Source organism: Emys orbicularis, chromosome 12 (genome assembly GCF_028017835.1).
Source record: "Emys orbicularis isolate rEmyOrb1 chromosome 12, rEmyOrb1.hap1, whole genome shotgun sequence".
Taxonomy (NCBI): Eukaryota; Metazoa; Chordata; order Testudines; family Emydidae; genus Emys; species Emys orbicularis.
In genome coordinates, this window is record NC_088694.1 from 38,876,100 (window position 1) to 38,889,406 (window position 13,307).

The following is a 13,307-nucleotide window of genomic DNA, read 5'->3' on the forward strand; positions in this document are numbered from 1 at the left end:
AAACAGATGACTTAAGGTGGGGTTTTCAAATGAGCCTATAAGGGGTTTAGGCACCCAACTCCGACAGCATTTCAATTCCTGGTGTAACTCCCTGGAATCCAGTGGACTCACACCAGATGAATTTGGCCCAGTCTCAAGTGGTTTTCTACTGAATTCCTGCAATGCCAACTGGGGCTAATCACAGCTCTGCACTCCCAGTGGATGGTGTGCCTGGGGAATTCTCCACATGGCCTGGGTGCTATACTTCTTATTGACAACTGAATCCCTGGGTTGATGTTACAGCCTTGCCACACTCTGCAGGATTTAAACATGGGCACACGGAATGCTTGACAAGGTGTCCTGGGGAACAATGACACGTCCTGACATAAACCTCTGCTGGGCAATGGAGGAGATGAGGAGTGAAATGTTGGAAAGTGCCTAACAGCCAAGTGTTAAAGGCACTTAGACACCTAAATATTGAGATAGGTGACTAGCAGGGTCCTCAAATATGCCTAACTCCCATTGATTTCATGATTTACACCCACTGTCACTAATGATCTCCAACCGGCCGATTGATCCTTCTGAAGGATCAGTAAGCCAGCTCTATTCTGCGAAGCCCATCTGGATGGTGCAAAGGGCAATCCAGTCTCCAGGTCCCATTCCTGACCTGCACCTCCACAAAGATTGTACCAACCATAACTTGTTAGGTAACATAGCCAATCATAAAGCCCAAACCAATTTTAAACAGCTGCACCAATGGTTCATGACCTTTAGATATATTTTCTTCTTAGTAGGCCATGAAAAATCTGCGGGCTAACAATTCTTTATTGTCTTTCTTAGACTAACATTGCAAAGCTTCAACTAACAACTAATTATGGTAACACATCTGATTAACCTTCCATTAGAAACACTCACATATGTAGCTGCAGAGAGTGCTTCAAGATGAGATTTAAAGTTGGGAATTAAAAACTGTAAATGACAAACAGAATTAATACAACTAATGGCATTAGTACAAGAAAAACCTAAATCCTACCTCTATTTACATGAGTCATTGATACTTCAGGCGTGCCATCATGAACTAGTTAGTTGTTCCTTGGACTGGGCCATACTGTTACTGATTTGGATAATGTGAATGTCCTTTCTATTTAGTAACTTCTTAAGGTTTGGAGTTAAAGGATTTATGTGGACCCTGAACTGGGGTGATTCTTATTTATAGGACATCAGGATGTAAGTCGATGCTCGTTTCCAGCACTTTCTAGAACTTTTTGGAACCCGGTCTACACTGCAGAGTTAGGCCGAGACAAGGCAGCTCACGTCGACCTATCTACGTCAGTGTCTACACTAAAACTTCGCTCCCGCTGATGTAAGTCGCCTGTTATGCCAACTTAATAACTTCACCTCTGCCGGAGGCGTAGAGTCAAGGTTGATGTAGTTAGGTCGATGCAGTGTCAGTGTAGAGCCAGAACATCCTATCTGAGCTGCCCAGAAAACGGGGGTGGGGAGAGAAACAGATTTTCATTGAAAAATGGAACCCCCCAAACTAATATGTATGTATATGAACGTATACTCGGTTTTGGCAAATGAAAACCAAAATGTTCCACTTAAATCCAGAAAAAATTCCATTTACTGTTGCCAGTTTTATGCTTCAACAAAAAAGAATATCGCTGTTTTGGACAAAAACTTATTTTTGTGACTGACAGTTTCCTCTTAGTTAAAAAAGCCAATTTGTGTCCAATAAAAATATTGGCAGCATTTTCTTATCCGCTTTAACCTCAGCACAATCTAAGACCAAAAACTCAGGTGGTGTAATTAAAACCAAGAATTGCTAAGGCCAGAGAGACCATTATATTTAAATACAATATATAGTATGTTAATTGGTGTCCCGGGATTATTTTTGCAATGAAAGAACAACCTCATATTTCTACAGAGGGCTTTTTTTTCACTCCTGCTTTGATTCCTTAGGACACTTGGCATGTCAGAGAAGAATCTTCTCTTGTTTGCGCTCTATCTTCACACTGACAGCCCCTGGTTCATGTGAAGTGCCCGGGCATTTATTGTATGAAATACTTCTGGCCCCAGATTGATGTTCACTCAGGTTTGTTCCTAAACTGATTCAGGGCTATATTTAGTGCTGTAGCTAAAGAATTTTGATTCCTATTTTCTGATCCACAATTGCAATTTATCATCTCCAATAAGTAAGTATGAGCATGTGAATGCACACACACACACACACACACACGCAATCTAGTCTACACACAAACTGCTACTGAAATAATAAATCAGTTGGAATTCACACCTATAGTTATTTTTAGAGCTAGTTGAAACTTTTTTTAACAAAACCGTCTTCTGTCAGGAAACGCTGCTTTGAGAAAATGAAATGTTGTATGGGAATGGGGCAATGTTTACAAAATGTTAGATGAGAAATTTGGAAGCAATTTGTTTCAGCTTTCTTGTTTTGTTTTGATAATGTCAAAACGTCTCATTTCAACTTTCCTTTCCTTTCCTTTCCTTTTGTAATTATCTAATAAGATAACTTTGGGTTAAATTGATATTTCAGTAATAAAATAATTTCTGTGTTTAGAATTTCATGTGGTTGAATAGTTGCTGATGGTCTTGACATTTTGACTGGTATCCAGTTTAACTGACAAGTGGATAAGGACTTACACCAAGTATCCATATTTCCATACTGGTACCCTAATCTCTTCCCCTCCCCCCAAAAGAGCAGAAAGTTGGAATCAATTTAACTTTTTGTGATAAGACTTTCATTTATCGTACTGTGATTCCAAAGTTCTGGGTATGTTTTAGCATCATACCATATTTTAAATGAGTCCATTTTAACTTTGATAGCACTGTGTAAAGACCGGAGGACTAGAATATGGGTCTGCAGAGCCTGAGGTGGCCATATTCTCCCAGTGCCACTCGAAAGTCATGCAGAGGCACTGCCAGGAAGCTCTGTGGAGAGTAGGCACCACAGGAAGTACTGCCCATGAGACCCAGAGTGACAGTACCCTGCGGCCCTCTGATTGGCCAAGTGCCCCTACTTAACCCCTGGGCTTGCCCCAGTGAAGTCATCTGGGCAACCATACAGGCCTTGGCCTGCTTCAATATCCGACTTTGCCTTGTCTCCTCATCTCCAGTCTCTGACTCCGGCCTGACTTTGACCCTGATTCCTGCCTCACGATGCTAACCTGGTTCTGCCTCTGATCTCCAGTGTCCCACCCCAGCCTGACTCTGATCCTCACTCTTGGTTACGGGGCCTTGTGATTCCTCCAACTCCAGCCTGGTGACTCCCGCCCCTGGTGAGCAGACCTCAACCCACTTGTGACCGCTAGGCAAGACCACCTATGCCCCAGTCCCTTACACACCGCTGTATATTTATTTTATCTTTTGTAATTTCTTATTGATCTTGAAGTTCTACTTTGATTAATAAAACTTAAAAGCTGTAAAGAAATTTGGATGCTCTCCTTTAGGTCCTCCCTTTGAAAGAAATCAGCTAAACCTGTGCTTAACTTTAAACTCATTTTTAAGTCCCATTAAAGTTCCTATATGTACTCTAGTACATGGAGGGGAGGGATAGCTCAGTGGTTTGAGCATTGGCCTACTAACCCCAGGTTTGTAAGTTCAATCCTTGAGAGGGCCACTTAGAGATCTGGGGCAAACATCTGTCTGGGAGCAGGAGGGTTGGACTAGATGGCCCCCTGAGGTTCCTTCTGACCTTGATATTCTATGATTCTTGTGCCTGAAGCAGGATCCAGTAAAGCAACACCAACATTCAAAATTATGTGAACAATATAGTGTCTCTCTTATGAGCTATCTATTCTATCTACTTAATGTACAGTGCCTGACCTGTAAGCTCTTCTGAGTGCTTAGGGTAGTATTGGGAAGTGCTCAAATACTACTGTGATGAGTATGGTATAAGAATATATATAGACTGGCCCTGATTAGCATAAAATAGGTCCTTATCAAATCCAGGAGTGGGTCCCTGGTGTCAAATATATCCTTCCAGATTTTTCCAAGCTACTTTACACCAATATATGCATTTTCTTTTAGGTAACACTGATTAAAAGTGAGAAGATAAAAAATTAAGCCAGTGTTTGTAATACTAATGATTGGAATTTAAAATTAATATTTTCATAAGTGTGATACAATAAAATCATAGAATCATAGAATTGTAGGACTGGAAGGGACATTGAGAGGTCATCTAGTCCAGTCCCCTGCACTCATGGCAGGACTAAGTGTTATTTAGACCATCCCTGACTGGTGTTTGTCTATCCAGCTCTTAAAAAACGTCACAACCTCCCTATGCAATATAGTCACCCTGACAGTTGGGAAGTGTCATAAACAGATAGTTAAGGGTTAATGCCTCTTTTACCTGTAAAGGGTTAAGAAGTTCACCTAGCCTAGTTGACACCTGACCAGAGGAACCAATGGGGGAACAAGATGTTTCAAAAGGAAGGAGGGAAGTTCCCTTTGTCTTAGGTCAGTTTCAGTTTGGCCGGAGTGGAAAAGATCAAGGAATCAGCCTCTTATCAGAGTAGTGAATATTAAGGAAGGAAATAAACAGGTTTATTATTATCACTTTCACCCAAGCTGCCTTCCACTTTCAAATTCTCACCCAGTTCCTCCCTATTTGTCAAAATCAAATCTAGAACAGCCTGTCTCATAGTAGCTTTCTCCACCTTCTGAAATAAAAAATTGTCTCCAATACATTCCAAGAACTTGTTGGATAATCTGTGCCCTGCTGTGTTGTTTTCCCAAAAGATGTCTGAGTTGCTGATGTTCCCCATCACCACCCAAGTCTGTGCTTTGGTGGATTTTGTTAGTTGTTTAAAAAAAGCCTCATCCACCTCTTCTTCCTGATCTGTAGTGGACCCCTACCATGACATCACCCTTGTTTTTTTACCCCTTTTATCCTTAAGAAGAGATTTTTCAACAGGTCTGTCTCCTATTTCCATCTCAACCTCAGTCCAAGTATATACATTTTTAATATATAAGCCAAAAATTGGCATTTTAAAACATATTTCATTTTGGATTACATTTGAGGATGGATTACATTTCAGATTTGAATGCAGCTGTCCAGAAAATAAAAGAAAGAAAGAATTTATATTATCAGGATATATTCTTTCATTACATATGTTTATTTTATTAAAGTTATGCCACATTTTACATTTACAAGAACCCTACATGAAAGAATTGATTTGTATATGACATTTCCCTCAAGAGAATACTTTTTCCTCCACTACTTAAACTATACGTAATGGAGTTCAACATGAAAATCAAGATATATCTTGAGGAATATGAAATGTATCTTGCTGAACATGTCTGAAGGAATCGTTTCAGAATGTTAAGATGTCTAGAATGTGTCTTGAGCATTCTGGAATGCATAATAATCAAGAATATGTCTGGTGGACTCTCCAAGGAGTCTAGAATAGATGTTCAGAAATCTAGAATTATTCTTGAGGTACCAGAAATGTATCTTGTAGGTTCTGCATTGCCATTAGAGGAATCTACAACATTATTTGAGGAGTATGTGGTGTATTTTGTGGAATCATTTTTTACCTACTAATTTCCTTAGGGCGGCTTTCATTTCCTTGTTCCTCAGACTATATATGAAGGGGTTGAACATCGGAGTCACAATGGTATAAAACAGAGAGAGCAGTTTGTCAGTGTCCTCTGAGTCCCTTGACTTGGGTATCAAATACACTATCATACCAGAGCCATAGAATAGAGTCACAACAGTGAGGTGTGAGGAGCAGGTGGAGAAGGCCTTGTGTATGCCCTCGGCTGAAGGCATCTTCAAAATCGTGCTGGTGATTTTAATATAAGAGATAACAATTAAGAAAAAAGGGATGGTTACGAATAGCAGAACTGCCATAAACACAGCAATTTTATTCCTGTAGGTGTCCATGCAGGACAGCTCTAGCAAAGGGGGGATGTCACAGAAGAAATGGTTAATTTCACAAGACCCGTGAAAGGGCAAAGAAAACACCAAATATGTCTTCCCAAAATGAACCGGGATGTTGACAAGCCAGGACCCAGCTACCATCCTAGCACAAACATCCCTGTTGACAATAAGTGTGTAATGCAGGGGGTTACATATGGCCACGTAACGGTCATAGGCCATGGCCGCCAGAAGGAAACACTCTGTGCCACTTAATAAAAGTAAGAAATACATCTGGGCAGCACAGTCGGTGAATGAGATACTTCCATCCTCTGCCAGGCAATTGGCCACCATCTTGGGCAGGGTGACTGAGGTGTAGTAAATCTCCACAAAGGACAAGTTCCTGAGGAAGAAATACATGGGAGTGTGCAGAGCAGAGTCCAACACTGTGACCAAGACAATGACACCATTGCCTAGCAGGATCACCATGTAGCTGACCAAGAAGACCACGAAGAGCAAACCCTGCAGGTTCATGAGGTTGAAGTATCCCAAGAGGATGAAGCCAGGTGTTGTGGTGTGATTTCCAGTTGCCATTGGATGGGTTCATTGGATCTGCAGAGACAACAAAGGCAGAGGACAAGGGCATGTCACTTACTCATAGTGTTGGCCTTGGCCCATACCTTTCTCTCACAGGGATACTTTAGATGTTTTCTTACTTTGTACTTTGTGCTTCTTTAAATGTTTTATATATTATTTAATTTCATAGAATCATAGAAGATTAGGAGACCTCAGGAGGTCATCTAGTCCAATCCCCTGCTCAAAGCAGGACCAACCTGTTGAAGGCTGCTATCAAATCCCCCCTCATTCTTCTCTTCTGCAGACTAAATAAGCCCAGTTCCCTCAGCCTCTCCTCATAAGTCATGTGCCCCAGCCCCTAATAATTTTCGTTACCCTCCTCTGGACTCTCTCCAATTTCATTCCATAATCTGTTTATTTAATTTAAATATATAATTCAAAATAACAAATTCTATGTCTTATATTTAGGCTCACAATTTGTTTAATACTGGTGCTGTAACTGGAAAAAAATTTAAGTACATCAAGGAAGCCACAACTTATGTATAGTGGGGTCTAATGTGTTATCAATAGGATAAAAAGTAGTGTCATAAACCTCAGCCATCTCTTGCTAGGGGGCCCATTGACTGCTCTGCCTTGGGGCCTGGAATTGCTGTTGGTGGGCCTGATTCAGGCTGTGATGACCCCCCTCCATACCATGCCACCCTTACCTCTGTGGTGCTGCTGGCTGTGGTGCTGCCTTCAGAGCTGGGTGGATGGCCAGCAGCCACCACTCTCATGATCACCCCCTACAATAGTCTTGAAACCCTCTTTTGGGTTGGGGCCCCCAGTTTGAGAAACACTGATATAGATGTACAAGACAGGAAATATCCTGCCTATGGGTGAGCAGTGTTGTCAGTCAATTCAAGGTCATTACAGGGCACTCTGTTCACACTGGAATGGATGTATTATGATCCTGATTCAACAAGACACTTATGTATGTACTGAACCTTTAGCACATGAATAGTCTCACTGACTTCAAAGAGATTCCTAGAGCAGATCTCTTAGAAAAACATGCAATCTGATTTTAAAATTGTCAGCGATGGAGAATCCACCAGACACCTTGGTAAATTGTTCCAATGGTTAATTACTCTCACTGTTAAAAATCAACACCTTATTTCCCAGCCTGGATTTGTCTAGCTTCAATGTTGAGCCATTGGATGGTGTTAGACCTCTGTCTTCTGGGTTGAAGAGCCCATTATCAAATATTTGTTGCCCACGTAGGTACTTATAGACAGTAATTAAGTCACCTCTTAATCTTGAGCTCCTTGAGTCTATCCCTATCAGGCAGGTTTTCTAACCCCTTAATCATTCTTGTGGCTCTTCTTTGAACCCACTGCAATTTACCAACTGCTTGTACACAAAGCATAACACATGCTCCTGCTCCATGGAGCTACTGCCTGTTATAAAGAAGTATTAAAGACAAAAATAAAATTACAATAATACTAAAAATAATCCCCAAATTCACCAGCCTTACCAGTGATTCAGGCTTTTATTCCCCAGCCTTGACCTGTGATCTTAAAGCCCTGACTAAGACATAGATTCTATTCTGTTTCCCACACACAGAGAGTAAGCATACACTTCCCAGGTGAAACTTTAAAAGCTGTCTAGGAGATTTGGACACCCAGTTCACATTGTTTTTATTGGGAATTGGGTGACTGAATCTCACAAGCAGTTTTGAAAATCTCAGTCTCAAAAACTTTTTATTTTATGTTAGAGGCAAACAGCAAGAGAAGAAGGAACAAAAGTAAAGTCTCCACGACAGAGAGAACAGTGTGTGTATCTCCTCAGTAACAGTTTTTTTTTTAGCAGGGAGCACAAAATGGTAGCTGCCCTCAGTAGACTCCAAACTCTTTAGACCCCAATTCAGCAAGGTATGTGAGCCCATGATTAACTTTAAGCACATGAGAATTCCCAATGAGTTCCATGGGACTACAAATAGGCTTAAAAATTGGGCATGTGATTATGTACTTTGCTGAAATGGGGTCTTAAAGAACAGCACACAAAGAAATTCAGTACTAGGGTGAGGTTGAATAGGGCCAAGATTGACTCCAGCCATACAGCTGCCAATAAAGCAAAGAGTTTATAACAGTTGTGGCTCAATGGTCTGCCAGTGTTGTTCCCCTAGCAGATTCCCATTTCGGGCTGAAATCTTTAATTTTATTGTTGAAATCTTTTGACCAAAATAAGGACGTTTTTCACAAAATCCCCCCCCCCTCAAAAATTTTGTTTCATTGAAAACCCAATTTTCCATCAAAAACAGCTACACGGCAGGAATGAATGCAACCTTGCTTGTCTGTGGCAGAGCCCTGTACTCAACTTGTGTCATTTGCAGTGGGTGTGTGATGCTAGGAAAGTGCCCAGAAATAATTCCCGAGAACACTGGCTTGGGAAGGGCAAAGCCAGAGTTAGACTCTTAGGAAAAAGGATTCAATCTAGATTAGCCATCTCCTAAATGCTCTTATTCTATGGCAGGGCAATTTAGGGATGGGGACAGTCACATTGTTCCAAACTGTGCATGAAAAGATGGTGGAGATGGTTTTATTCCATGCCTAGGATTTCAATAGTGCTGTCGGGTTTAGGCTGTCATGCATTGTTCTGTGATTATGATTTTATCTGAAAGAGAATCTCATTACCATATTCAGTTTGAAGACTTGCTCTGGGTTCTCCAGACAGCCCTTATGCCATGGCCCCAAAATAAGAGATCATGGAGGCCCTGAGAAAAGTTCTCAGTAAATTTATGGCTTTCAAAAGCATTCCACCCATCCAAGCTAAGTTAGATAGGCCAAAGAAAAACGGATCCAAGAGCCACAGCTTGGGTTGCCCCTGTCCATGGCCTTTTAACTCATCCCAGGGGGAAGGAGTGACTAATTGGTACAGAACAATTTCTTTAATAATTAAAATCTTTCTCTGTTTGCGCATTGTCTATGGGCAAAAGTTGGTCAGAAATGAAGAAAAAAAAACTAGCTGAATTAAAAAAGTGTTATTTCAAAGTTGTTCTCATTTGGAGGGGTTGGGATCTGAGCCATTTTTCAGGGGTCTGAGTTTTTTCACAGAGTATTTTTAAAAATATTTTGTGAAAAGCATGTGGAAGACAGTTACTGAATTTTGCAAATATGGAACACGTGGATTTTAATTTTTTAAAAATCTATTTACTGATGTTTGGTGAATTAATAATTTCACTTACCAAGTCTGAATTGAACTGAACACAAAATGCCAGATAATTTCCCCCCCAGATTAAAAATTTCTACAGTGTGGCTATAATTTTTGCCAATGTTCAGTTTGATTGAAAAATAATCATTTTTCTATGAAATATGTTTTGTTCCCAAAAGGTTGATCAGCCACAGCCATGAGCTGCTGAGGACTGTCAGGTTTATTCACCAAGAATATTCTTTGTACAGTCCATGGGCTAAGATTCATTCTCAGGCTATGTGACATCCAGAACCTGAGTTGTTTTCATTGGGTGCACAAACCACATGGCATAATTCTCTTTCCTGATTGGCTGAGTGTAGGTGTTGGCCTACACTTACTGCTGGGTGTGCTCAGTGTTCTGAATGCTGTGCAGATTTGCTTTGAGTTTGCTGTTTGTGGAACGTCCCTGATGAAAAACCTGCAAAGAGACATTCAAGGAAAGGAAACATATATGGAAGTGAACTCACACGAAGGACTTTGGCAGGAGCTCTGTGAAGGGGCAGTGAGTAGTTGCACTGTCCAAGGAGCAGAAAAGGAGATCAATTTTGTTCTTAGGTTCTACCTTTGCTCTGAAGAAGAAGCATGAATCAGTTCTATAGCAAGGGATAGAGTCACAAAAGGACTTAGGTGCCTAACTGCCACTAAATCCCAGAATCAGATATCACTGCGATTCACAACCTCCTGTGGAAGCAGAAAAAGAACTGTCAGAAAAGAACTGCAATGCATGACAGTTTGTTAGCAAGAGTCAGGCTAACTGTAGCCCTGATAACGCGAGATTTGTAGAAGCGAGGATTGTGTGAGGCGGGTGAGAAAGTACTGTGTGAGAAGTTATTGTGACCTTGTATAGATAAGGTGTAGAAGACCTTGTGTAGATAAGGTATAGGAAATATTGTATGTTGGCAAGAGTCAAAACAATTAAGAAATAAGATATCAAGATGGCTTATGTATAACAAAATGCAGCTGTCCCTCATTATTTTCTGTAATGAAAGGTATAAATGCTTGTTGTAATTAGGTATCAGTGAGAGAGACCTGCTTGGCTCTCTCCCTCTGCACAATTGTGAGAGTTAATAAAGCTTCTGACTTGCTGTACCCAAACAAAAGAGTGAGAACTCAGTTTTTCTCCGATAATTTGGGGGCTCGTCCGGGATGGCAACGCCCTCAGAGGCACCGGCAGTTACTACGGATCGTTCCCCTTCGAACCCCATGGCGCCACAATAGAGGTAGGAGACCTTTTGAAATCTCTATTGGGGTGTCGGAGGAGGACTGTCCGTGGGGCCGTCTGTCCCTGTTGGGCTCACGCCATCCGAACTTATTGACTGTGCAGCAAGGTCAGATGCTGAGCGGCTTAGGGGAATTGTTTGCTGCCCCTGTATGCATATGCGAGGTGCATTGGATTGCACCTGTGTTGAGGGGTTGTTACTGCCTCAGCAGGAGGGGTTTTTACCGCCTCATAGTCCGGACAGAGGGGTTGTTTACCGCCTCAAGAGGGGTTTTTACCGCCTCGAGTGATGCATCGAGGTACTTGGGAATAGTACCTGAGGTACTTGGGAATAGTACCTGGAGTAAGGCCTTGGTGTGTGTGTGTGTGTGTGTGTGTGTGTGTGTGTGTGTGTGTGTGTGTGTGTGTACACCAGTGTGAATTGAGTGTTACCGGAAGATGCCCAGAGTACTCTGCGAAGTCTTTTGGCTCGTGACCAGAACTACTCTAACGCAAGCCCGGTAACTAGAGGATCTTTTAGGAGATCCGACCCACGGTACGCTAACTCGGCCTGGCATCGTCCGGCGAGGAGGCTGCCTGGGTCTAGGAGTGTGTGAACCCATCTTCCCTCCCCTTTTCCTCTCCGTGTGAGCCACTGACAGTCTGACCATCTCACTGGATGCAACAGAGTAAGTGGCGCCGTCTCTCTGAGATTAGCCGACGCTCTTTGCTGAAGGAAGGTGTAGGAGGTCATGGCTATCCTCGTTAGTCTCTCCTGTGTGAATACCCTGAAGGGAGAGATCCTTAGTTTATATGCCGCTAGCGCGGACAGGGCATCCTCCTCCCTGTGTGTGTGATTGGAAAATGGGTGGGGGACAGTCTAAGCATTCCCTCTCACCCCCTAAGGGTACCCCAGCTTATTTTATGTACGTACATTATGGTCCATCAACCTGCAGGTATTTAGAGAATTGGAATCATTACACGCGTGAAAATTCATCTAAACAATGCCCACTAGAAGGTACCTTCAATCTAGATAAGATCATACATCTCAGAGGCTTTTTTTTGGTGATTAAAAGCTCCTCTGACACACAATGGGAGCAATTTGTCTATTGAGGAAAGGAACGGGTTAATTTGAAATTCAGCTTGGTCCAGAGATAAAGAGAAAGTTAATCTGCGTTCAAGGTCAAGAATCAATGCAGACCAGGCTAAGTACAAAGAAAAACTGCTTTCGGCCCCAGCTGACTGTGAAAAAAATATAGACATAGTCAGACCAAAGGCAATACAAGTTACAGTGCTGAGATTACATTTGCAAAGCTTAACTGTCCAGTGAGATCCAACAGTCTGCCTTTGCGACCCTGGAGCCGGCGTGGTTTGGGGACGCTGAAGAAGCCACAGGCAGCCGGCCTGGACTGGAATCACTGAAAAGACGCCCCAGGAGACCTCAGGGTGTAAAAGAACTGCCCTCCCAAGAGAGGAAGCAAGTTGGAGATTGCACAGCACCTTCTCTCAACGTTATACACAGACGTGGCCAGTCTGGACATACGTGTGTGAGTATGAAAGTGTGCCTACTCTCAGCCGCAGTAAGTCTGAGAACCGGAGAGGGATTTAGCATTCCTCTCTCCACCCCGGTTGACCGGGAAGGGTGTCAGGTGGATATACCCCAGTCGTAGCAGGACTTGGGCAATAGAGAAGTTGGAGTAATAGGAAGAGTTGTGTACTTGATAACTAGAATTGAGCAATTAAGAGCATAGATCATGAACCAGGCAGCAACTCAAACCTATGCCCAGGGCAAGTTGCAAGCCTTGAGACAGGACTTCCAGGCAGAAAAGGAAGCACTGGCTAAGCAAGTACCAGTCCTTCAGGGACTTGTCAGAATTTAACCATTTGTGTTTGCATATGCTGTAACAGCAGTGTGTTTGCCACAAGAGAAAATTGAATAGTTAAACGCCAATGGGCCATGCGTTTTGCCCAAGTGGCAAGCCTCACGAGGGAGGACTCGGGTAGCCTTGTGAGTAAGAATGTTTAAGAGAAGAGACCAGGAAGGGTGGGGGCTAGTTGAGAAGCCCACCCTCCTATCTAAATTGGTAGGGAAAAAGCCGGTGCCCATGGAAGGGACGGTTCAGCGAGAAAAGCAGGATTGGGCCCAAGCGGGCAGGCAATAGATAGAGAGATTGGAAAACAGGTTGGAAACTTTGAGGGCATAGTGGAAGGAAAAGAGTAAGTAATTATAAGCATGGGGATTTCAAATCCCCAGGACAATAACTGGAATGGTAAAATCTGAGTTGATTGGGTGTCATTTTGGGAGACAAGCAAGTGATTTAAGAAAAGAGAGTGAAAAGTTAACTCTGTAGTTGCTAGAGGGAATCAAGCAGTGAAACTTGGTAGGAATGTCTGTAAGTAATTCAGGCAAGAGGTTATTTAAGTGGAATTATTCGACTATGAATA

The 13,307-nt window shown here is 42.3% G+C and overlaps 1 protein-coding gene across 1 annotated transcript; it reads right to left on the reverse strand.

The window, feature by feature from the left end:
* Nucleotides 1-5,527: 5,527 nt before the first annotated feature.
* LOC135886822 (olfactory receptor 10AG1-like) lies at nt 5,528-6,454 on the reverse strand. The gene has a single exon (XM_065414610.1). The coding sequence runs from the start codon at nt 6,452-6,454 to the stop codon at nt 5,528-5,530; it is 927 nt and encodes a 308-aa protein (XP_065270682.1).
* Between the last annotated feature and the right edge of the window lie 6,853 nt (nt 6,455-13,307).